The 25,138-nt window shown below is 49.2% G+C and overlaps 2 protein-coding genes across 8 annotated transcripts; one reads left to right on the plus strand and one right to left on the minus strand.

The window, feature by feature from the left end:
• Window positions 1-890: 890 nt before the first annotated feature.
• LOC311586769 (beta-1,4-galactosyltransferase 1-like) lies at window positions 891-2,969 on the minus strand. The gene has a single exon (XM_084762928.1). It carries the CDS (start codon window positions 2,688-2,690, stop codon window positions 1,452-1,454), a length of 1,239 nt encoding a protein of 412 aa, XP_084619054.1. The 5' UTR covers window positions 2,691-2,969; the 3' UTR covers window positions 891-1,451.
• Window positions 2,380-25,138, plus strand: SLC46A3 (solute carrier family 46 member 3). 7 transcript variants are annotated; one of them, XR_014775655.1, is made up of 7 exons: window positions 10,676-10,974; window positions 11,382-11,594; window positions 16,727-17,597; window positions 18,278-18,361; window positions 23,135-23,291; window positions 23,741-23,897; window positions 23,928-25,138. XR_014775655.1 is itself a non-coding variant. In XM_084762918.1 (6 exons), the coding sequence occupies exons 2-6, from the start codon at window positions 11,485-11,487 to the stop codon at window positions 23,820-23,822; spliced, it is 1,224 nt and encodes a 407-aa protein (XP_084619044.1). In that variant the 5' UTR covers window positions 2,380-2,453; window positions 11,382-11,484; the 3' UTR covers window positions 23,823-25,138. The 7 variants fall into 7 exon arrangements, 6 of the variants coding, with proteins under 6 accessions (XP_084619044.1, XP_084619041.1, XP_084619039.1 ...); XM_084762918.1 differs by lacking the exon at window positions 10,676-10,974 and adding an exon at window positions 2,380-2,453 and having other exon boundaries at window positions 11,382-11,514; window positions 23,741-25,138; XM_084762915.1 differs by lacking the exon at window positions 10,676-10,974 and adding an exon at window positions 2,386-2,453 and having other exon boundaries at window positions 23,741-25,138.

The following is a 25,138-nucleotide window of genomic DNA, read 5'->3' on the forward strand; positions in this document are numbered from 1 at the left end:
TAATATTAAAATATAACCAAATAAATTTAATAAGCTAAAGCATCAAAGTTGGATAGGACAAACCAACAGAATTTTAAAAAGCCCAATAGAAGGCACAAACATCAAAATCACTCGTTTCGCACACTCAGGAGTCCCATAAAACGCTAAACTGGATGCCATGATACAAGCGCAGAGGACCTGGCGCATGCAGACCTGTGCATGCTGGTACAGCCTCTGTGGGTTCACAGGAGCTTATGTGCTGCTGACTTAGGTGGCCTTGTCTCCTTGGTGTCCCCCATCCTCTCTGGCTCTTACACTCCTTCTACCTCCTCTCCCAAGGGGGCCCCCTGAGTTCTGAGGGGAGGAATCTGACAGAGGCACACCCCATCTAGGGCTGAGAAAGACACTTAGCAAAACTTAAAAAGTAAATAAATAAAACCAGGCATGGTGGCACGTGACTCTAACCCAAATTAAAGCCCAGATGTGGTGGTACAGGACTTGAACCCCAGCACTAGCGGAGCAGAGGCAGGAATCTCTGTGCATTTGTGTCACTCTGCACGACATAATTTAGTTCCAGGCTAGCCAGGGCTACACAGTGAGACCCTGAATCAAAAATAAAAATAAAATACTTAATAATTGCTTCTTAAAATACACACACACACACACACACACACACACACACACACACACACACACACACACATGAACCTTCATGCTCAGAACTAAGACAATAGGTCTAGAGACAGGCCACCCTGAAAGAGAACACCTACATGCCCTGTTCTGAGGTCAAGGCCTCTGGAATTCACACACTATCAAGACAAAAGCGATTCCAGACTCAAGTGTTTTTAATTCTGCTAAGAAGAACACACACACACACACAGTGACTACAATGAAAGGACAGACTATGAGACTACTTGAAATTTGTGGTTTACTGTGAAAAAAATAATAATAATAATAATAACTAAAAGAAAACCCCACCAATCCATCAGTGTTCTCCAACTTGTCAGGCAGAGACATGACATCACCCATTAAGATGAAGTTTTTACCCGTTTTGTAATCTTGCAGTTTCAACAGTCTCCATAGTCGCTACATTGGCTACCACCAGGGGCCTGTCCAAGAAACCCCAAAGGCTGCCAGCGTTTACACCGTCAAACCTGCATTCCTAGGCCGGGCGTGGTGGCACACGCCTTTAATCCCAGCACTCGGGAGGCAGAGGCAGGCGGATGTCTGTGAGTTCGAGGCCAGCCTGGTCTACAAAGTGAGTCCAGGGAAGCCAAGGTTACACAGAGAAACTCTGTCTCAAAAAAACAAAACAAAACAAAAAAACCAAAACCAAAAACAAAACCTGCATTCCTTCGCCAAGCTGTGTGCAAAGCATTCCGATCCTTCAGGCCTTGTGCACGTGGATCTGAAGGATGCCGGGGCTTCCCGGGACCAGCAGAGACACCACCGCAGAGGTTCTAAGTCATTTTTCAGTTTCGCTTGCGAGGTACTCCGATGTCCACTGTGATTTTGGAATACAGCGGGTACCTTTGTTTATCCAACACCCGGTAAGATAGTGAATTCAAGCCATCAAAATGTATCGTCCGGTTTGTATTCAGAATCCTTTCAAACCTCTGTGGACTGGGCTCGTTCCTGAGGTCGATTTTGTGTCGCATCGTGCGGCACCTCCCGATGACCGTACTTGGGCGAGAAACAGACATGCCCCTATAAACTATTCTATTGAAAATGTCATCGTCTTCTCCTCCCCAGCCCCAATAGTTATTAGAGAATCCGTTGATGGAGAGAAATTGTTGTTTGCTGAGAGCCGAGACGCCTCCAAAATATCCATGGTAAGGCAGACTGAACCCAAACTTGTCCAACGCCACCGAAATGTGCCGCGGCTCGGGGAAGCACCTGTAATCGTTGCGGTCATCCATGGGAACGATGTCCACATCGCTAAACACAAAGCAGTGGTAGTCGTAATCTTTTAAGGCCTCCCGAAAGCCAACGTTGAGGAGCTTAGCCCGATTGAAGATGGTGGCTCCGGCCTGGTGGACGACGTAGACACCGTAGTCGAGCTGCTGGCGCTGCAAGACTGGATGTAAATAATACAGCCAGTATTTGAGATGCTCCTCCCTGTTGCGAAACGGGATGATGACGGCCACCTTGTGAGGAGAGACGCAGTCCCTGGGGGTGTGTCGGCCGCCCATCCTTAACTCTGGGTTCTGCCTTGTCAAAAGCCCCAGGTCCACATGGATGTTAAAGGTAATCCACATGAAACCAGTGAGCAGCGGGGACTTCTGAGCACAAGCAGGAAGCCCTTGGACCACAGTTACATTGCTCCAGAGGCTGGGATCCTGGCGAGGATGCGACCAGCTGGTTGAAGAAGGTGCAGGCCCCAGCTCCCGAGAGGGTTGTGCGCTGGTGGCACCCTGCACGAGCTTGGAAACGTGCCCCTGCTGGGACAGGAGTTTGAGGCCTTCAACATAAAGGTAACAGAAGAGAATCGTTCCGAGGCCCAGCACGCAAAGTAGGGCCAGAAACAGGCTGTAGGCCTGACGCAGAGCCACAGGGAACTTCATAGTGCTGCCACCTGGGTGCCTCATCTTCGCGCAGCTGCTCCTGGGGAACAAACTCCAGGCACCTGGGCGTGGATGGGCCCCGCCTTCTCGGGCAGGATTGATGTTTGGAAGCTGCTCTCTCTTATCAGCTCCCGAGGGAGATAGCATCCGGTAAACTGGGAGTGGGTCATTTGAAAGGGCGGGGCTCCACTTGTGAGAGCTGGGGTAGTACGGGCCCTATTTCCTTAAACTCCGGGGCACGACCACAACGACCAGGGACCGGTGTGGTAAAACCTGGGTAAAGATGCAAGCAGTAACAGGTGGAAGGGGCTGTGAGGGTAGAAAGGCGGTAAGAGTTTTGAAGCCAACAAACCTTGGAACTCACTATGTAGCCCAGGCTAGCTGTCTCTGCCTGCCGCGGGCAGGGCTGAAAGGCGAGCGCCACACTCCTGGCCCACCTTCAACGTTTGACATAACCCATAATCTGATACACTCCTAAAACTTCCTGTTGGGGCGGGGGTTGGGGGGGCTGGGCTCTGAAAAGTACTCTATAGCTGCTTTTCTGACCCCAGCACAGGAGGCTGGCTGACGTGCACCAGTGAGTAGGGACACAAGGCTTGAGTGTAGTGTGTCTAGAGTCTAGCAAGTTCTCGGCGTGTGGGCCGCAAGCCCTTTGAGGGGTCAAACGACCGTTTCACAAGGGTCGCCTAAAGACCTTCGGAAAACACAGATATTTGCATTATGACTCACAAGAGTAGCAAAAGTACAGATATGAAGTAGCAACAAAAAGAATTTTATGGTGAGGGGGTCACCCCAACACGAGGCTCGGTATTAAAGGGTCGCAGCATCAGGACAGTTGAGAACCCCTAGACTAGAGCTTCAGTGTGCCTGGCTCGAAACACGTCTCTCCAACAGTCCAAAAATCACCCTAGTTCCTCCTTTTGATATAATTTCCAGTCTCTTAACAGCGTTTTCTAGATAAGGTATTTAACAGCTGCTGGCCAGCAATTAGCATTCTCCCTGACTTATCTCTGGCTCTCTGAGGCAGTTACTAGGGCAGCCTTTAAAGATACAGCAGGGGATTTTCCACCTGGGCTCAGGTTTGCCTTTTCTTTTGTTTGTCTTTAAAGCTTTTTAATGAGCCTGAATGACATTGCATGTAGCTATTTATTTATTTATTTTGGTTTTTTGTTTGTTTGTTTGTTTTTCAAGACAGTGTCTCTCTGTATTAGCCTTAGCTGTCCTGGACTTGCTTTGTAGACCAGGCTGACCTTGAACTCACAGCAATCCGCCTGCCTCTGCCTCCCAAGTGCTGGGATTAAAGGCGTGCGCCACCACACCCGGTGTAACTGTTTATTCTTTATGTCCATTTCTTCTTCGCTGAACTTTTGTTTTGTCTTACGGGTACAGGAGTTTTGCCTGCATGGATGTTTGTGCACCACCAGCAAGTCTGGCGCCTGCAGAGTCCAGAAGAGACCATGGAATCCCCTGGGGGCTCTGAGTCAAACCTGGGGCTTCTCAGAGGAGAGCAAGTGCGCTTGACCGTGGAGCCATCTCTCCAGTCCCCCGTTTTTCATTAAACTTCTTTTTCTGATTAAATGTACACATATGTGACGCAGAACACTGCTGGGCATGGTGGTGCACCCCTGCGATCCCAGCACTCAGAAGGCAGAGGCAGGTGGATAGCTGTGAGTTTGAGGCCAGCCTTGTCTACAAACTTGAGTTCAGGGGAGCCAAGGCTACTTAGAGAAACCCTATCTCAAACAGCTATAAGTTCAACTGAGTCACTGTTTTATAAATGTCCATTATTAATAAATATCACCCTTAAATAGAGTAGTCGCAGCTTTAAAAAAAAAAGACACAGAACATCACATGGTCTGTGGTACTTAATAGAAAAAAATTTAAAATAGCAATCTACTCAGAGAGCATTGCTATTAACATTTTTATGTTACTCTACAGGCTTTATATTTTTAAGATTTAGTTCTTTTATTTTATGCATATATGGTATATGCACATTTGTGCCCGGTACCCACGGAACTGGAAGTGTGCGTTGGATTTACTAGAATTGGAGTTAGTGATGGGTGTGGACTTCCTTTGGGATGCAAAAAAAAACCCCAAACAAACACAGGTCCTCTGCAAGAGCAGCAGGTGCTCCTAACTGCTGAGCCATCTCTGCAGCCTTAGCTTTATGAGTTTTCTATATACATTCACATGTATACTTATTCTAGCAAATTTAGGATATGGTGTGTGCTTTAGTTCACTGTTTTTCTCCACTTAATATCATAGCATGAATTTTTTTCCTTTTAATTAAACACTTTGTGAAAATTAAATGACCTTTCTAAGCATAAAACTATATATACAGGGCTGGAGAGATGTCTCAGTGGTTAAGAGCACCTCCTGCTCTTCCAAAGGTCCTGAGTTCAATTCCCAGCAACCACATGGTGCATCACAACCATCTATAATGAGATCTAGTGCCCTCTTCTGGCCTGCAGGTGTACATGCAGACAGAACACTGTATGCATAATAAATAATAAATCTTTTTTTAAAAAACCTATATATACAGATATGTGTATATATATGTATATATATACTATTCTGCCATTATTTTATATTTTATTGCATTTAGATATTTTCAAAGTAAATAATATCATGATATACAATATTAATCCAATCCAATTAGCTATGTGGGTCTATAAATTCATACCGTTTCCTCGGCAGGACTTGGTAGGCAGACAATATACAATAATGTCAGTGAAGTTTGTTACATTGTTTTTCTAGAAAATGTTTTCTTTCTTTGTTGTTGTTGTTGTTCTATTTTGTTTTGTTTTGCTTTTAAACAGTGTTTCTCTGTGTAGCCCTGGCTGTCCTGGAACTCTCTTTGTAGACCAGGTCTCTGCCTCCTGAGTGCTGGGATTATAGGCGTGCACCACCACACCTGGTGTTAGAAAATATTTTCTATTTTGAGGGCTTTTAAATGTTTAAATGCTTATTTATTGTATTTATTCCTACGCAAATCTGTTCTGGTTCTGTCTGTGTAGCAAGTGCATGCAGGAGCCCTCAGGGATCAGAAAAAGGTGTCAGATCCCTCGGGCGTGCAGTCACAGGTAGTTGTGAGCCACCCTGTTGTGGGTACAGGGAACTGAACCTGAGTCCTCTGGATGGAAAGCCAGTGCTCTTAGCCACTAAGTCACTGCTCCAGCCCCTACACTGAGGTTTCTACTAGAGATGTCTGACAGTGTATTCATTTCATCTCAACCTAGCCAAATGAATTTTATCTATATTTGCCTATTTCGAAAGTAAAAGATGGCATGTTTGTGAATTGCCCAGATTGTGTGTTTGTTTGACTGTGAATGACAGTGAACATTTTTCTCTCTTTTCTGGAGGAGAGTAACATCTTAGATTGTTGGGGGCATCACAGTTTAGGCTGGTTAATGCCTGAATATTTTTTTTTTTGTTTTTTCGAGACAGGGTCTCTCTGTGTAGCCTTGGCTGTCCTGGACTCACTTTGTAGACCAGGTTGGCCTTGAACTCACAGCAATCCACCTGCCTCTGCCTCCCGAGTGCTGGGACTAAAGGCGTGCGCCACCACACCCGGCTAATATTTTCTCTTATTATGAACATACCATATATGAGTATGTTTGTACTTGTAGTTTTCTAAACATTGTGATCCATCCTTATTTCTTTTTTGTTTGGTTGGTTTTATTGTTGTTTTGTTTTGTTTTCTTTCTTTTTTTCAAGATGGAGTTTCTCTATGTAGCTTTGGCTGTCCTGGACTCGTTTTGTAGACCAGGCTGGCCTTGAACTCACAGCGATCTGGCTGCCTCTGTCTCTTGAGTGCTGGGATTAAAGGTGTGCACCACCACACCCAGCTTTGTTTTGCTTTACAAGACAGAGTTTTTCTGTGTAGTGCTGCCTATCCTGGACTCAGCTTGTAGACGAAGCAGGCCTCGAACTCACAGAGATCTGCCTGCCTCTGCCTCTGCCTCTGCCTCTGCCTCTGCTTCTGCCTCTGTTGGGATTACAGGCACCCAGCTGATCTATCCTTATATCAATAAGGCAGGAAATGTTATCACAAACCCACTATCTCAGAAAAATCAAGATATTAGAAAAATGCGGGCAGCGGTGGCACACACCTTTAATCCCAGCACTTGGGAGGCAGAGGCAGGTAGATTGCTGTGAGTTCAAGGCCAACCTGGTCTACAAAGCGAGTCCAGGACAGCTAAGGCTACACAGAGAAACCCTGTCTCGAAAAACCAAAAAAAAAAAAAAAAAAGAGTCACATCCTCATAAAAGTCACAAAAGCTTGTTGCAACCAAGGTCTGTTTTGCTGTTTTCCTTTAGAACATGCCCCGCCCCACATCCTGCAGAGCACAGGTTCTTTTGTAGTGTATCTGTCTACTCAGGGGAGGCCCCCACATTCTCTCACAGGGAGAGCATCTCCCAAAAGGCATGGCCTGACACCTGCCGTCCCTTCTATTCTTAGCGTAGATGTAGCCTTTGTATAATCAGTTCAGTTCTCTTGTTGTTTATTTCTTTGCATTTGATTTATTTCTGTTTGGGGGCGGGTAGGGTGGGGTGCAGGCTTCCACGGCACCTTCCACGGAGGTTTGAGGACAAGTTACAGGGCCCAGTTCTCTCCTTCCACCACTTGGGCTCCAGGATTTGAACTCGGATCCTTAGGCTTCGCAGCAAGAGCCTCCGCCCATGGGACCACCTTGTCGACCATTTAGTCCAAGTCTGACATACTAAAATAGTCATGGTAAGACCCAATATGATGAAAAGGAGCAATACAAATGTGAACTCTGATGTTTAAATGTCACAACACATGACAGTTAATAGTACACTCACTAAAATGGAAACTCCTAGGTTAGTGAACTAAAAATGTAAAATTTCAAAATTATCCTTAATGACCTGCTTTGAATATCACACCTTCGGAATGGCTCTATGCATTTATGCATGCATCTGGCTTTGCTTTTTAATTGCTTCGTGACACGGGGAAGCACAGGCTGGCCGTGAACTTGTGGATTCTCCTGGCTGGCACCACTTGGCTTAAGCCACATTTGTTGTTGTTTTGTTTTGTTTTGAGACAGGGTTTCTCTGTGTAGCCTTGGCTACACCCTTTCTAGACCAGGCTGGCCTTGAACTCACAGCGATTTGCCTGCCTCTGCCTCCCGACTACTGGGATTAAAGGCGTGCGCCACCACGCCCGGCCCTTAAGCCACATTTTAGAAAACACTACCAGGGCCACAGACCCAATAACCAGTATTACTTCCTGCATACCCAGCCCTTTCTTTTCTTTCTTTTTTTTTTTTTTTTTTAATGATTTTAAAGATGTCTTTATTTTATGTATGAGTGCTCTATCTGCATTTACACCTGCATGCCAGAAGAGGGCATCAGACCACAGTATGGATGGTTGTGAGCCACCATGTGGTTGCTGGGAATTGAACGAACCTCTGGAAAAGCAAACAGTACTCTTAACCTCTGAGCTATCTCTCCAGCCTCAGCCCTTTATTTTCAACTTCTGACTGTGAAGGAGTCCTGGGCCTGTGTGGAGCAGCGATTGTGTGGGCTGAAGGCACACCCTGTGACTGCTTTCATCTAGTCTCATCTTTTCTTACCAAATAAAGAAAAAGTCACGAGCGAGCCGGGCATGGTGGCACACGCCTTTAATCCCAGCACTCGGAAGGCAGAGGCAGGCGGATATCTGTGAGTTCGAGGCCAGCCTGGTCTACAAAGCGAGTCTAGGACAGCCAAGGCCACACAGAGAAACCTTGTCTCAAAAAAAAGAAAAAAGAGCCGGGCGTGGTGGCGCACGCCTTTAATCCCAGCACTCAGGAGGCAGAGGCGGGCGGATCGCTGTGAGTTCGAGGCCAGCCTGGTCTACAAAGTGAGTCCAGGACAGCCAAGGCTAACACAGAGAGACCCTGTCTCGAAAAACAAAAAAGAAAAAAAAAACAAAAAAGAAAAAAAAAGTCACTTTTTGCTTAGCTACGGGCTCACCGCTGTGCCTAAAGCAACAGCAGGGTCCAGTCAATAGCCAGTGACAGCTTCTGTAATACATGTATTCAAGTACTTAATAGTATTTAGAAGAGGGGCTGGAGAGATGGCTCAGAGATTAAAGCACTGACTGCTCTTCCAGAGGACCTGGGCTCAATTCCCAGCACCCACACGGCAGCTTAAAACTCCAAGATCTGACACCTTCACACAGGCATACATGCAGGCAAAACACCAATGCACATAAAATAAAAATTACTTAATTAAAAAATAATTTTAAAAAATACCTTTTAAGACTAGTATTTGGTAATCTTAGTATTTGGGAGGCAAGAGGCAGGGGCATTGCTGTGAGTTCAAGGCCAGCCTGGTCTACAAAGCGAGTCTAGGACAGCCAAGGCTACACAGAGAGACCCTGTAACCCTGTCTCGAAAAACAAAACAACAAAACAAAAAAGATGGTATTTGGAAGAAAAAGGCTTATATAACCATGGTCACTGTAATTTCCATAGCCAACTGGTGCCCTGACTTTTTTCTTCACGGAGGAAAGCAGGGAGGCAGGGAGGGGGCTGAAGGGAAGGATACCAAAACACCCTAGAAGAGTGGATGCCAACTGTGTCCCATAGATACAAATCTGTTAAGTACCCTTTCCTGCCTGTTGGTTTCCATGAGAGGCATAGCCTGGAGCACAGATGACCACAGAGCTATCTGCCCTAATTTCTCCTTCCACTCCTGCGGAGCACCTGATAGGTTCGCACTTCTCCACGTGGTCCTGTGACCTGTTCTAGCCAATGGCAATGTTAGAAGTAGCTTTTTACCCCGTCTGGGCTAAACAGTGTAGTGCCCTTCCCTCCCCCCTTGTGGCAGTGGTCAGTGTTCAGATGTAGGCTCCATCATCGCCCTGTGTCTGTGAGTGAGAACGGTAGAAAGTGAGGTTTCCCAGGTCCCAAGGTGGCCAGGAGGCTTGAGAGATGGCTGTTGGCCCGAGGCAATAGATCCTCCAACACGATATTGGCCTCTAAACCGAGCAAGTCGCTCCTTGTTCTTAAGATCATTAATAAGAGGTTGTAAATCAACCAAACTCTATAGAAAATGGATTCGGCTAGCAGCAAATAACTGTGACTTTAGGCACATGAAGACTGTACAGCGCAGAGTCACTCCCTCAATACTCCCTGTGGTTTTCTGGGGTCATCGGATTGTAGTCATCCTGTTAGTCGGCTCTTCTCAGCAGTCTTTTCCACTTAATCCAGTGTGCTGCAATCTTGAATTATGTCTGGGGCTGGAGAGATGGGCTAGCGGTTAAGAGCACAGACTGGTGTCGCAGAGGACCCAGATTGGATGCCCCAGTGTTCGTGTCGTGCCCATATTCCGGACTGCTACTCCTTTATCAAGTATGGCTCCGGCCCACTTCTGACCTTGACTTCTAGGTGGGAGCAAGAGGCTTAATGGCGGGATCGTCCCCATTTCTTGACACAACCACTTCCGCCTACGACAGGTCCTCAGATCACGGAACTCTGGTTTCTCGTCTGTTTGCTTTTCTTCCTAGGAGGTAATGCCCTATGGGGCTCCAGGTGTGTTCCAGCTGTGTGTGTTGGAGGCGACTGGCTGCTTTCCAGCTGTCTCTGGGATTGCTGTGCGTGCTTTGTGAGAATGTATATCCTCCTGACGAAGGAAGAACGGGCATTCAGAGAGGGCAATACTGCGCCCCTCCCCCGCCCCCAATGAGGGAGGGGTGCCTGGAGAGATGGCCCTCTGATGAAGAACACTTGTTGCTGTTTTACCGAGCCTGGGGTTCAGAACCTAGCACCCTCGGGGCAGCTCACAACTGCCTGGTTGACGTTTCTAAACACTTTTTTGTGGTTTTGTCTCGCTGTGTAGTCCCGGCGGTTCTCGAACTCTCGGTCCAGCTGCCAGGGCGATCCGCGTGCGGCTCCCTGGCGCTTCAGCGGAAACCCAGTAACCCAACACAGAAACGCTTTTGGCAGAACCTTCGGGGAGCTGCCGGGCCACCCAACTTGCTGGGGTAGATTCCGCTGCGCCTCCGAGGGGCGGGCGCAAGAGAGAAGTAGCACCGAGCTAGACCAATCCCTGCGGGGGGGGGGGGCCGGCCGCAAGACCCAATCGCCAGCGAGCTGGGGAGCGGGTGACAGCTGGGGCGGGAGATTGCCACCTTCGCGTCGGGGTGATGATGCTCGGCCGGCGGGTAGCTGCCACTAGGGCTCACAGACCCATACTGCGGCGGGGCGGGGAGCGGCGGGGACTGAGTCCAGAGCCCGAGAGGTGCGCTTATCTCGCTTTGCCTTTAAACAGAACTCGTGTGTTCCGTCCCAAGGGACGTCCCCTGCGGCCGCCCAGCTCCACCTCCTTGTCCCCAGCTGGGGAGCCGCTTTGGGAAGCCGGGGACGCTGCGCTCCGCACAGTCCCTCCTGCGCCTCGCCTGGCAGGAAAACTGTAACTGTGGGGTGAGTTTAAAAAACGAAATCAGAAACTCCCCCTTTCCGATCGGGAGCTGCTTTTTTTTTTTAATCAAGGTCCTTAAGCGGCAGCCAAATAGTAACAGTTGCGTAACCCCCGGGTCCCCGAGGAACCCCATTGTTTACCTTGCGGGAACTAGCCGGTGCTATCCTGCGCTGCACTGTGAGCACCGGCTAAGCAGAGACCCGGGAGAACTTAGTCCTGAAGGCCCCGGTCCTGAGAGAACGGGACACTCTCCCAGCAAGGACATTCTCGGAAATCTGGAACTCTCTCTCTCTGCTTGCTCATGCTTACGACATATTGTTCCAGCTTCCCCATCTTTGAGAATTTAGCTTCTGGGATAAGAAATCAACTAACGATTTCTCTCCGCTGTTCTCCTACTTCCTGCTGACAGACTCCAGCCGCCCATCAGAGCACTATGAAGAGTTCATTCGTCGAGCCTGCCGTGCTCCTGAACGCGTTTGCTATGACTCTAACCCTCCCGCTGACGGCGCAGTATGTGTACCGGAGGATATGGGAAGAAACGGGTAACTACACCTTTGCTTCTGGTAGCAATGTCTCTGAATGTGAGCAAAACAAAAGCAGCCCCATCTTTGCATTCCGGGAGGTAAGAAATTAAAACCTCCCACCCTGTAGTCAACGGGAGCGGAAACTGGTTCCAAAGCAAAGACGCTCTCCAGGGTGTGAGCCCCCCCGCCCCCCCCCCCCCGCCGCCCACACACACACCGGGAAAAAAAAAACTCTCAAAATCAAGCGTCCCTTTCTCAGTTCCCCTTTCAGCTAATCGTTCCGCCTAACACCTTTAATCTGCCTCTTTTTAGCCCCGCCCCGCTCCCCCCCCCCCGTGGGACCAGCTCTTCTCTCCTTTGTAAATCTCACTACAACCTCGTCCACTCTTTTTCTTGGTCTCTTGAAGCCAAAACAAATGTCTGAAAAATTGCATCTGGGTCGCTGTCACCCACGGGGGCGGGGGTGGGGGTGGGGCAGGATTAGTTGAGGTCAGGAGGTGGTGACAGTAGATAAGCCGGGCTCTCTGGAGTTGAGTGCCATGCCCATGCGTGGATTGGGGAGTGCCCACCTTAGCTCTCAGTATCCTAAAATTGTTTAACAAGATGTCACAGGCCTCCCTCAGTCCTGTACATTTGTGACAGGAGCTTTGTCATCAGTCTCTATCAGGGTCCAGAGTGCAGGCCAGGCGATGACATCAGCTGATACCCTGCAGTGTCACATCTGCGAGCCCAGAACTGCTGTCATTAGGGATATGGGCACAAGAGGGGTGTCACCTTCACCGTCACAGATGAGAGAGAGGTCGGGGCTGCTCAGCTGCCTTCCCTGATCCTGTGGATCTCTGTGCAGGCAAATGAGTCTGAGGAGAGGACGTGGCAGAGGGCCCCCCAAGAGAAGGCCGGAAGCCACCCCGGCTGCCTCAAGGTAGAAGCTGGATGGGACAAAGTCCAGCTGCTTGGCACAGGCCCGTCCTCACTTATTTCCTCAGGCTGTGTGGGGGAGTTTTCTAGGAGCAGAGCGTTTGTGTCCAGCCGTGGGGGACAGCGCAGCTATAGAGAAGTGTTCGCTGCCCTCTGCTTTGGCCTGTAACCACAGCGCTGGCTGGGGACGGAGGGTTGTGAGTTCACGAGAGAAGATCACATGACGATGATGTTTCAAGATCCATTTTCTCTGGATGGAGAAGGTTCCAAGGGCTCCTCATTTCTGTTTGAGTAAGGGACTTTCTTCAACCCTCCCCACAGGGGACAGGAGCAGGCCCCCTGCTGCAGTGTGAGAGGAGCCTGGGAGGAAAGTACCTGCTTGTGTCCTCCTGCACTGAGGGACACCCCCACACACACACACACCAGCCCTGGTTGCTGACCAACAGCACCCTACATGCCCCATACACATGCGCAAGCACTGCCCAGAGCAACGTTCCCTCATTGAGATTTTAGCCAAACTTTCAACTTGATTTTTCTTTTCCTTTCTTCTTTTGTTTTCAATTAGACTAATATTCCAGGTCTTGTCCCCAACGTTGGTGCCTTAGATCTTTGGTGCTTTCTCTAAGAGTGGAGAACTGAAAACCCCATCCCCCACCCCCACACCCAACCAGCCCTACCCTTCCGCCCACAGCTGGGCCAGGCCAGGCTAGGCCAAGGAGGCTGACAGCCTCATTTCACCTGGATCACTTCCTTCTGGGCCCTTTCAGGATGCTGTCCCTTTATGGCTTCTCAGAGAACACCCTCCTCCCTCCCTCCCTCCGAATCTGAACACCTCATCCAGCTACCCTACAGAGAGCCTCCATCTTTGTTGTGTGAGCTTGTCCCCTCGATTTCCATGTGGGGGTAGGGGTTTGGGGTTTGTATACTGGTCACCCCAAATAATAAGGAGCCAGCCCTCGGAAAATACTAGAAAAACAAGATTTCTTTCCTACCACCCAGCCCCAGCTGCCTGTTGTGTGTAAAAGGGCTTTGCGCATTAGGAGAGGGAGCCCTGTGCTGCTTGGCCATGTTTGTTTGTCCTTCTTGTCCATCTTTGTCACCACAAAACAAGTCATAATCAGCCTTATCGTAGTGAGCATATGCAATCCCAGCACTAGGGAGAGAGAAGCAGAAAGGTTATAAGTTGGAGACCAACTCAGGCTACATAAGGAGACTTTTATCTCAACAAATTAAGAAATAATTAAAGGATAAACTGAGCTCTCTCGGCTATAGGTCTATATTTTTAATGAAAGTCTTATTTTTCAATGCTTTTTTATTCTCACACACATATGTATATATATGTCATATACATAATATACACCCATGTATATATGTATACATGTGTGTGTGTGTGTGTGTGTGTGTGTGTGTGTTGTGAAGAGGCACCATGACCACAGCAACTCTTATGAAGGAAAACATTTAACTGGGGCCGGATTACAGTTCAGAGGTTTAGTCCATTATCATCACGACGGGAAGCACGGCAGCAAGCAGGCAGACATGACCGGAAGCACGGCAGCGAGCAGGCAGACATGGAAGAGGAAGCTGGGAGCTGCACATCTGGATTCACGAGCAGCAGGAAGATTCAGTGAGCCACTCAGCTTGGCATGAGCTTCTGAAACCTTGTGGCCTCCCCACCACATGGAGGTGCTGGGAACTGAACCTCAGTTCAACAAGAAACAGCCAGTGCTCTTAACCACTGAGCCATCTCTCCAGCCCTATAATTTTGTCTTCTATTTCCCACTTAGAACTCCGGTTGAAACTGTGCTTTGAATTTATCTTGTTAAAAAAGAACTGTTTTACCACAGACTGCAGAGGAGGGCACAGTTGTTCAAGACTGGATGAGGCATAACAGAAGTAGGAGAAAGACAGATGGGTAGACCAGCTCGAATGAGTCCCCTCAGGAACTGTGGTTCTCCTCCTCCCTGGGGAGGCTGTTGGTCACCAGCCTACCGAGGTAAGAGGAGCAGAAGAGGAGATGCACGGCCAGGCAGCTGGACGTACCCTCCAGGGAAACGTAACTCAGGGAAAACAAAGGCTGTATAGCTCTGGGGGAGTGTGGGGGGGCAGGTGGGAGGTGGGGCTTCCAGGACAGGTGTTCACAGGTGTTCATAATTGGTTGGAACCAGGCACTTTAAGGATGCTTGTTTTGTGTTTGGCAGCACACTCCTATCATATGAACGGGAACACAGTACCTAATTATTCTATAGACACAGGGAGGGCAGAGCTAGCAGGGAGCTGTGTCAAGGGCCATATGTCAAGCATGGCTAGGGGCATCTATGTCTAAAGACACTCTCCAGATGGAGTCAAGCAGAGAGCCAGAGGCCCTGCTGGGGAGAGGGAGGCCTGCACTTAGTGGGAGCTCAGGATGGCTATCAGGACCAGGAGGACTGCAACCTCGAGCAGCAGGGTCCTTCCAACAGGGAACGCCTGTTTGGGAAGTTGGTTAGAAGACAACCTCATATTTATTTACTCAGTAAATATTTCCCTGATGGCTACTGTAAGTACACAAAGATGTGTTCAAAGAACAGCCAGGAGACATGTTGGTGCCAGGCAACTCGTGTCTTTCCAATTTAACCCTCCCAATAGCCGGCAAAGTAAGTTTTTTATGAGCCGGGTGTGGTGGTGCACGCCTTTAATCCCAGCACTCAGGAGGTGGATCGCTGTGAGTTCGAGGCCAGCCTGGTCTACAAAGGGAATCCCGGACAGCCAAGGTTACATAGAGAAATCCTGTCTCAAAAAACTAAAACAAAAAAACAAGTAAGTTTTCATTCCCTCCTGTCAGAAGAAGCAGCAGCAGACACAGTAATTGGATATCTTCTTCGGCCAAGCATTTGCTCAGTATCCACCAAAGAGCCTGCCCTGTGCCCAGTATTGTCCTCAGAGCTAGTGACACTCAGGGTAAGAAGACAAAGGTCTTGCTCCCTATAGGTTAGGTTACAGTGGGCAGAAAAACTTTGTTGTTGTTGTTTTGTTTTTCAAGACAGGGTCTCTCTGTGTAGCCCTTACTGTCCTAGACTCACTTTGTAGGCCAGGCTGGTCTCAAACTCACAGAGAGCTGCAGGCCTTTGCTTCCCGAGTGCTGGGATTAAAGGTGTGCACCACCACGCCCAGCTGGGAGAAAAACATTTAATTTTGGGGGGGCTCATTAATGATAAGGCTGTTTTCTGACCACATGGGTCTTTTGCTCTTCTCCACGCATAGTATTTCCTATTGTAGAATTGCCACATGCCCTGTGTATGAACTAGACAACACTGAGACACAGAAAACACAGGATGTCTTTTAAAGACTTTTTACATGATTTGGGGTTTTGGAGACAGGGTTTCTCTGTGTATCCCTGGCTGTCCTGGACTCACTTTGTAGACCAGGCTAGCCTTCAACTCAGAGAGATCCGCCTGCCTCTGCCTCCCTAGTGCTGGGATTAAAAGTGTGCGCCACCGCCTGGCTGCATGATTGTTTCGTTTTTTGTATGTTTGTGAGTGTTTTGCCTGCATACATCTGTGTGCACCATGTGCATGCCTATGTGTCTGTGGAGGCAAGAAGAAGATGCTGGGATTCGAACCTGGTTCCTCTGAAAGAGCAGCCGTTGCTGCTAACCACTGAGCCATCTCTCCAGCCCCACTGGATGCCTTTAATAGACCAAGGTTCTTCCCGTCAAATGGCTTCCGTAGTGACTGCCACGGCTCCCCACATGCATGTCCTGTGTGCGTATGCCCTGTTGTCTATCTTCGTAGTATTCCCAGTCCGCAGAGTGCTACTGTTCTGAGCAATGCAAGACCAGTCTGGCTCTGTCTGTGGAGCAGCGGTCCACTTAGGTGGAGACTTTCGGCAGGTGTGTAGGAACTGCTTTCTTCACTCCTGTAGTGTAGGCAGGAAGACCCGCCACAGCACGGGTCACGGCTCGGGCTGTAGAAGACCACCCTCAGTGGTCCCCCAGTGCAAATGGGTCATGACGGGTGGAAAAATACCACTCTGTCGCCAGCACCAGAGTCTGTGATGTGCACCTGGCCTGTGTCCAGACAGGCACAACACCAATGCACACATTTTCCTTTTGGTAGCTTGAGTCTCCACCATGCGTGATGTGTAGGTACCATGACTACGCAGGGGTGTGGTACCTTCTGCTATGTGCATTGTGAACTGCATGAAGACTTAGTGGGCACTGTCCCCCACATCCCCAAGGCCCCGCTCGTAACCAGAGGCAATGTGGAGGAAGTGCACACTACAGGCGGTTTTATGGTCGTTGTATCTGTTAACCCCGTCTTGTTTGTCCTTGCAGGAAGTTCAGAAGAAGGTGTCCCTCTTCAGCCTGCAGGTGGAACTGAGCGGGTTGATGCCTGGCCTCCTATCCACGTTCATGCTTTTGTCCAGCAGCGACAACCACGGGCGGAAATTCCCCATGGTTCTCTCGTCTCTGGGCTCTCTGGGAACCAGCGTCTGGCTGTGTGTGCTGTCCTACTTTGACCTCCCCCTCCAGCTACTGATGGCGTCCACCTTCATCGGTGCCCTCTTTGGGAATTACACCACGTTTTGGGGAGCTTGCTTTGCCTACATTGTGGATCGCCATAAAGAGTACAAGCAGAGGATCATTCGGATAGCCGTCCTGGACTTTGTGCTCGGAGTCACCACCGGGCTGACGGGCCTGGCGTCTGGCTATTTTATCCGAGAACTGGGCTTCATGTGGTCCTACTTCATTGTCGCCGTGGTCCTTACGGTCAACCTGACCTACATTTCCTTTTTCCTCAGTGACCCCATAAAGGAGTCTTCGTCTCAGATCGTCACTCTGTCCTGCAGCGAAAGCATCAAGGACCTATTTTACCGGACTTACATGCTTTTTAAGAACGGCTCCAGCAAGCGACGGGCTCTGCTCTGCCTGCTGATTGGCACCATCGTTGTCTATTTCTTTGTGATAATGGGCGCGTCCCCAATCTTTACGCTTTACGAGCTGGCCTCCCCGCTCTGTTGGAATGAGGTCTACATCGGCTACGGCTCGGCTCTGGGCAGCGTCTCCTTTCTGAGCAGCTTCCTCGGCATCTGGCTCTTTTCGTACTGCCTGGAGGATATCTACATTGCCTTCATCGGCATCTTCACCACGATGCTGGGGATGATGCTGGCTGCTTTCACCAGGACCACCCTCATGATGTTTCTGGGTGAGTTACAAATATGGCTGGCTTTATGGGAAATGAACTCAGTCCGCTGGGAGGAGGAGCTTACACTTAACATAAAGCCCCCGATGCCGATGCCCTGTTACAGTTTAGAGTAAACAGCTGGCTTGCCAGAGGACAGTAATCAGAATGCCAGGTTTACTACGATATGGTGAATTCTCAGAATCACCACACTTTCCCACTTTTTCCCTATTTTGCCAAAACATGTTGAGGGACATCCTCTGTACGATTCGGCTCTTTCCCCCCAACTCCCCAATCCCCCCCACCACTCCCACACCAGCCCCACCAGACAGGATTTCTCTGTGTAGCCCTGAGTGTCCTGGACTCACTATATAGACCAGGCTGGCCTCGAACTCGCAGAGGTTAAGGTCTGTTCTTCCAAAGGTCCTGAGTTCAATTCCCAGCAACCACATGGTGGCTCACAACCATCTATAATGGTGCCCTCTTCTGGAGTGTAGGCACACATGGGGGCAGAGTACTGTATAAATAGTAAATCCTAGAGTAAAGCAAGCTCAGTCGTCTGTTAATTTATTAGGCAAAACTGCAGCTAGCTAGATCCTCAGCTGCAGTGAGCCAAGGCGCCCAGAGGAAGAGATGCCTAGATGGGCGAACATTCTGACGTAGCCCGGGTTGACTATGTATCTGACCGTTGGTTTATCTCACAGTAAGGATACCATTCTTCTTCACCATCATGCCGCTTTCTGTGCTGAGGTCCATGCTGTCGAAGGTGGTCCACTCGACCGAACAAGGTGAGCCATGCCAAAGCCTAGAGCAAGGGTTCCTGCTTCGGCCTGCACAATCGATGCGCTGCACAATCGATGCTCTGTACAATCGATGCTCTGCACAATCGATGCGCGATGCTTCTGAGCAGCCTACGGGGTGGAGGTGGGGGCACTTTCTGCCAGGGTCTCCTTTTGAAGACGTGCTGAGCTTTGGTAGAAAGGGGCTTACACTCAGGCAGAGGGGCCTCGCTTTAGAGGCGTTCTCTGGCCATGTCTCCGCCAGAAGAAGAAAATGACTCTTCCGTGGACTCTGTCCAGCGCCCCACCCCTCACCCCCAGTTCTCCCTCTCCACCAAAGGAGGAGGTGCAGGTCTGTCCTGGGAGGTCTGTGTTTCCATCCGGGACATCTGGCCCTCCACACACAGCATCGAGACATGGCGCACAAACCTTAGCTGTATCTTGACAACTAAACACTGCTGCTCCTCTATGTCTGACAGAGAAGGTTCCAGAACCCCTCACAGACACCAACATTCTGAACAAGTTACAGTGACATATATATGAGAATTTCAGTCAAACTTATTATTTTACACACTAGCCAAAGAATTTGTGGAAGTAACTTAATTTTTTGTTTGTTTGTTTTGTTTTTTTTGAGACAGCTGACTCGCTTTGTAGACCAGGATGGCCTCAAACTCACAACGATCCATCTGCCTCTGCCTCCCGAGTGTTGGGATTAAAGGTGTGTGCCACCGCCGCCCGGCTTTAAAAAAATTTTTTTTAAACCGGATTGTATTTGCATATAATTTAGGCATAACCCCTAGGCTTTCGCCATTTCTGGATAAACCATTATACCGAGGCGGATATAAATTTTTGTAAATGTCATTTTACTGAGTTGTTTAGGGAATAATGACAAGAAAAAGTGTCTGCATGTTTGGGGCCTGACTGTAGGTTTGGTGGGTGGTTGACTAACCCTTCAGATGTGAAGCTCACAGACACTGAGAGCATCCGTGCTTTGAAGGCCATAGTAACCTTCAGTTACATTCTCACACTGGGCCCCGGAAGTGCTTTCTTCTGGGCCTGAGTCTGACTCAGGCCAACGGAATTCCACAGAAGGCCATGCAGAGATGTTGGCAGAGTGGCCCAGGCAGAGAGGACTCAGGGGAGACTCACCCTCAGTGAGTGCTGCTCTTCTCCTTTGACCAGGTGGCCAGCAGGGACGTCCCCAAAGGCACATAGGAGCACAGGAGACTAGCGCTTTGGGGGTGCAGTAGCCAAGAACAGCGGTTAGTCGGTGCTGCATATGTGCTCAGTATTCTGTGACTGTCGCCAGACTCAGGCACTGTCCTGTCTTATATGTCAACCTTGTACCAATGCGCATTCGTGCCAGTTTACTCAATGCTGGGAAAACTTCCTACTTCAGTCAGTTCTAAAACATAACTGTTGGCCGAGCGGTGGTGGCGCACGCCTCTAATCCTAGCACTAGGGAGACAGAGGCAGGTGGATCTCTGTGAGTTCCAGGCCAGTCTGGTCTACAAAGAGAGTCTAGGACAGCCAAGGCTTCATAGAGAAACCCTGTCTTGAAAAGCATATGGGGGGAGGGGAATATTGGGATTTTGTTGTTGTTGTTGTTTGTTTGTTTGGGTTATTTTATTTTGAGACAGGCCTTGGTTGTCCTGGACTCACTTTGGAGACCAGGCTGGCCTCGAACTCATGGCCATCCATCTGCCTCTGCCTCCTGAGTGCTAGGATTACAGGTGTGCACTACCGTGCCCAGCGATAGATTGGTTTTTATATTATATATACATGTGTGTGTACATATTACGTGTGTGTATACATATGTATGTGTGTGTCCTTGGCTGCTTGTAAACTGGTGTGTGGTTTCCTCACAGCTGTTCATAGACTGTCATGATATTTCTCCAGAGAGCACTTAGGAATAGAAAAGTCCGTAAAGATGCTCTGGATAGACAGACCTGCGCCCTTGGCTTCCACCAAAAGAATAACAACAGAAGACATAATGTAGCTAAGGGGCTGAGAGATGGCTCAGTGGTTAGAGCACTGGTGCTCTTGCAGCGCACCTGGGGTCGATCCCAAGCACCCACACGGTGGTCCAGAACCATCTGTAACTCCAGTCCCAGGGGATTTAATACCCTCTTCTGGATTCCATGGGCGCCAAGAACGCACACACAAGTCCATATACACACCTGCAGGCCAAACACACATACAAAACAAATAAATCTTAGAAAACAGTTATTACAATAATTATCTTGTTCGTGCCTCTGAACTGGGACATATTTTAAAGAGTAGCTGCTGTTGACCTTCCTTCTCTGATGGAAGGGTATCCTGGAACTCAGTAGCGCAAGAGCCACACAACTCTGAGAGGAAGCCCCTCAGCAGAGGCGCCACAGCTCCCAGATGTCCGGTGTCTTTCCCCCACCCCCACCCCTCTTTCCCGCTGAGCTGAGGAGCTCGGGAGCGTCAGCCTTGCTTCTTCTCTTCATTTCTTCTTTTCTTCTTGGCTTCCGGTGAGAGAGTCACACCAGGCGGTAAATCTCTTAAGAGAGATTTATTGAAGATTCAAGAGTGTCTGCCTCTGCTTCTAGCGGAAGGTAGCCGGGGAACTGGGCAGACACAGCCTTAATATAGGATTTTTCAGGGGGTGGAGCTTTCTGGGGCAGGGATTGGTTTCCTGCTCAGGGATTGGTGGGGTTTCCTGCTTGGGGATTGGTGGGGTTTTGTCCAGACTTCATTTCAGATTAACATAATCTAGACGGGACCTATTAAGGGCCCGAGATGACCTTTGTGAGTCGAAGGAGCTGGAGACGCTGTTCTAATAGGGAAGTCTGGGGTAGAGTCCAGGCTGCTGGAGCTCCTCAGGCAGGGGCATGGCTACTTTTCTGCCTTCAGGGATTACAGGGTTTACAAAAGGAGTCTACTGCGGGGAGGCCTTTCCCTGCAGCGTGGATAGCCAACCGAGAGCAGAGAGCGGGTGATGCCATTGTGGGCAGCTCCGTGTTGGCAGGAAAGGTGTGGGCTCCGCTGAGGAGGCGTCACTGCTCTGACAGGAGTTAGGAGCAAAAGGAGGGGCTCTGACAGTCCTGCCACCCTCTCTGCTCAGGGGCTGCAGACAGGCACTTCCATCTCTGCCAGACTACAGGGGCATTTTTCCATATCTCAATATATTCCCATCCTTTTGTTTGTTTGTTTGTTGGTTGGTTGGTTGGTTGGTTTGAGGCAGGGTCTCTCTATGTAGCCTTAGCTGTCCTGGACTCGCTTTTTAGACCAGGCTGGCCTTGAACTCAGAGATTGCTTGCCTCTGCCTCCCAAGTGCTGGGATTAAAGGCTTGCGCCACTACGTCCGGCCCATCCTTTTTTAAAAAATGGTTACTTTGTGGAAATATGATGCACTTTAATCACAGGAGCAGGGATGCTCAGAGGCCACCAGCTGCCACTGGCTGTGTCAGCTGAAGTCTGGCTCTTCTCTGATGTTAACCCAGCTCAGTGGGAGACCACATGCTTCAGTAACCAAAAGGGAGAGAAAATAGCATCTTGGTAATGTTTTTGAAAATCCATGTGCTTTACAAAAGTCTCATGTGCCGGACTCACTGTCTTGTTTTGGCGCCACTCACAAACTCAGGGTGAGTGCCAGTTGGGACACAATAAAGCAGTCTTGATTTTTTTAACTGCTCGATTTTTTTTTTTAAGTCTAGAAAGTACACTCATCTGGATGTATTTAATTCATCTTATGTCTATGACCTAACACACCGGATTGCCCAGAGAAGTCGAGCAAAAGAACAAGCTAATGCTATTCTGTATGAGCATATTGTGTCAGACAGATGGCGCCCAGCCCGAACTATTTTACCTTAGAGATTGGATGGACATTCTCCCCTCCCCCCACCTTGTACTCGAACCAGCACTGGGCAGTTTGGGTTTTGATGGTGGTGGGTTTTTTTGTTTGTTTGATTTTTATTGTAGCACTATTTCTGGATATAGGAAGAAACACAAACAAAGCATTGTAATTAGGCAAGTAGAAAGGCCCATTAAATGATGTCATGTGCACCATAATTCACAAGGGCAGGACGTCTGCATGCTACCAGCGGCTGCTGAGGGGAGCCCTGAGCCCAGCCTTTATTCCCTCGCCGGCACGTGCTTATTAAATGCCTGGCGTGCACCAGGACAGATGGGCCCTGGGGACATCACAGAAGCAGAACCGATGTGCAAATGGAGTCCGCAGAGCTGTGGTCCACACAGTAGTTTCCAGCCACAGCTGGATTTCTGTCTAGTGGGATGGCTTGGTTTGAGGCTGTGGGAGGAGACAGCACTCAACACGCCAGCTCCTTTGCCAGCCTTCCATGGTGGATGATGGAGCTCAGCTATGTGGGGTCTTCAGCATCTCTCCCATCAGGTTCACTGGGAGTGCCTGGCTTTAGTTCCTTTACCTACAAGATGGTTTGGTGGCTTCTCTGGGGTTCTTGTTACTGTGGAGACAGGCTCTCAAGCTAAGAGTGACCTTGAATTCCTGGTCCTCCTGCTGCTGCCACCTAAGTGCTGGGATTACAAGCATGTGCCACCTCACCTGGTTTGTGCTGTGCTGGGGATACAACCCAGGGCTCCTCCCATGCGAGACAGACAGCCTGACATCTGAGACACATCCCCAGCCCCTTTCTCAAGGATCTTGAGACGTGGCTTTCACTCACCAAGTCACGCCCCATTGCTGGTTTTGGTGAGCACGGTCTTTTGACTGTTGCTTTGTAATTCAGCCCTTTTCTTTTTCTTTCTCCCTCCCTCCCTCCCTGCCCCAAATAGGTGCGTTGTTTGCTTGCATAGCTTTCTTAGAAACCCTTGGTGGAATCACTGCAACCTCTGCATATAATGGGATTTATTCGGCCACTGTCGCCTGGTACCCTGGCTTCATCTTTCTGCTGTCTGCTGGCCTCCTGGTCCTTCCAGTCATCAGCCTCTGGTAGGTGCCTCTCATCATCTTAGCAAAGGGCACGTGCTTTACAACACTCAGTTCTAGCGCTGCCAGCAAAATGGCACAGATGCTTGACAATTTGCCCCAGAGGATGTGTTCCTCAAGAATCACTGGTCACGGATGCATCTGCCACTAACTTGAGAACTTAAAATGAGATAGTGTCGCTGGCTGTTGAGAACTAGGGGGAGTGGCCTTAGGTCACAGACATTGGCAGGTCATTTTATGGGGACCCTAAGAATAGACAGCATTAACAAATGAATATCTTAGGGGTGTGGGAGAGAGAAAACTCAAGGAGTTTACTTTGCTAATTTCAGAGCACTATACATAACCAGTGGGGTTCAAGATGCTGGGGTACAGCTGTTACACAGAACCTGTATAATTCATTAAAAGCCATGTATGGAAGACAGAGCCTTGGTAACTTACGTCTGTCTTTGCAGTGGCATCAAGTGTGTTGGCTGGGAAGAGGGAAGCTACACACTGCTCATCCAGGAAGAACCCAGCGTGCACACATCCGACTGACGAGTCAGCAGCGATGCTCACGGCCTGTGCGCGGCTCCTGGAGGACTCCACAATCAGTACCTCATTAGGGATCTGGTCGCAGGGTCCTGCCTCCTAGACGGAGAGAGCTGGGAGGCAGTGCCAGGCTCTGCTCTGCTGCTTCTGGTGCCACCCACCCCACTGTGTTCTTCGACCCAGAAATAACAGGAACAAGCCCCGGCATACTTCTCCTCGGACCAGAGAGACACAGTGGAGAGGTGGGGGTGGGGGGATAAGACTGGAAGCAATAACCTCACTGACATGCTACAGTCTCTCGTGTGGAAACCAAGGCGTCCCGACCTCAGTCTCTCTGTCTGCGCAATGGGCTTCTGGCCTCTCAGGGATTTTTTTTTTTTAATGCTGAATAATCACTGATATGAAAAGAGTGTTTCAGGTTTTTATAGCTCTTCCTGAACTTGACTGACACAGCTTTCAGAGCCTGTCAAGGCTCTACTGATGCAAACATTCTGGAAGAGAAGCCCCGCCCCCTTCTTTTGTTTTGTTTGTTTAGGTTTTTTTGAGACAGGGTTTCTCTGTGTAGCCCTGGCTATCCTGGACTCATTTTGTAGACCAGGCTGGCCTGAACTCACCTGGGATCACAAGCTGAGTCCAGCTGGGAAGCACTTTTTAAAATAGGTATCTTTCACTTTTCCTATTATTTTATTCAGCGACAAGCCTGATGACGATTTTACACGAATGGGAGGAGTGGGTAAAGATTCCAGTTATAAAATTGTCTTGAATTTTAAACTGAGCTGAGAGCTCACTGGAGTACAGTGAGCCAGTCATATCTCCCAGCCTGCTTTCACTCTCTGGCTCGGCAGAAGGCTGTCATGGCACACACACACTGGCTGGGTTTTCTACCTCCGGTCTTGTCTTCCACTCTGACGAGACGGCTGTTTCTAAAATACAGTTCTTCTCTTCCAGTTCTTCTCTTCCTTCAGCAACTGTCGCACAAGAAAGGAATCAGAGCCGGGCGTGCTCGTGCACGCCTTTAATCCCAGCACTCAGGAGGCAGAGGCAGGTGGATTGCTGTGAGTTCAAGGCCAGCCTCGTCTACAAAGCGAGTCCAAGACAGCTAAGGCTACACAGAGAAACTCTGTCTCGAAAAAAACAAACAAAACCCAAACAAACAAAGGAATCAGGCAAGCACGTGACCACAGCCTGCCCCTGCCCCATGCCATGTCACAACACTGTACCCCTTTCTTACAGTTGCCCCTTACCCCAAACACCACCTTGTCTTTACAGGTTGATTTATCCTTCCTCTCGTGTTTCATTAAAACTGAGTGTCACAGCCAAAA

The sequence above is a fragment of the Acomys minous genome (assembly GCF_964271855.1).
Source record: "Acomys minous genome assembly, chromosome: 16".
In the NCBI taxonomy this organism is placed as follows: Eukaryota; Metazoa; Chordata; class Mammalia; order Rodentia; family Muridae; genus Acomys; species Acomys minous.

Excerpts from the sequence above, each read along its gene's own strand:
- LOC311586769 (XM_084762928.1), bottom strand. The coding sequence starts at position 2,690 with ATGCTATCTCCCTCGGGAGCTGATAAGAGAGAGCAGCTTCCAAACATC.
- SLC46A3 (XM_084762915.1), top strand. The coding sequence starts at position 11,406 with ATGAAGAGTTCATTCGTCGAGCCTGCCGTGCTCCTGAACGCGTTTGCT. Across the intron at positions 11,595-16,726 it reads CCATCTTTGCATTCCGGGAG|GAAGTTCAGAAGAAGGTGTC; the intron begins GTAAGAAATTAA and ends TTGTCCTTGCAG. Across the intron at positions 23,292-23,740 it reads CTTCCAGTCATCAGCCTCTG|TGGCATCAAGTGTGTTGGCT; the intron begins GTAGGTGCCTCT and ends CTGTCTTTGCAG.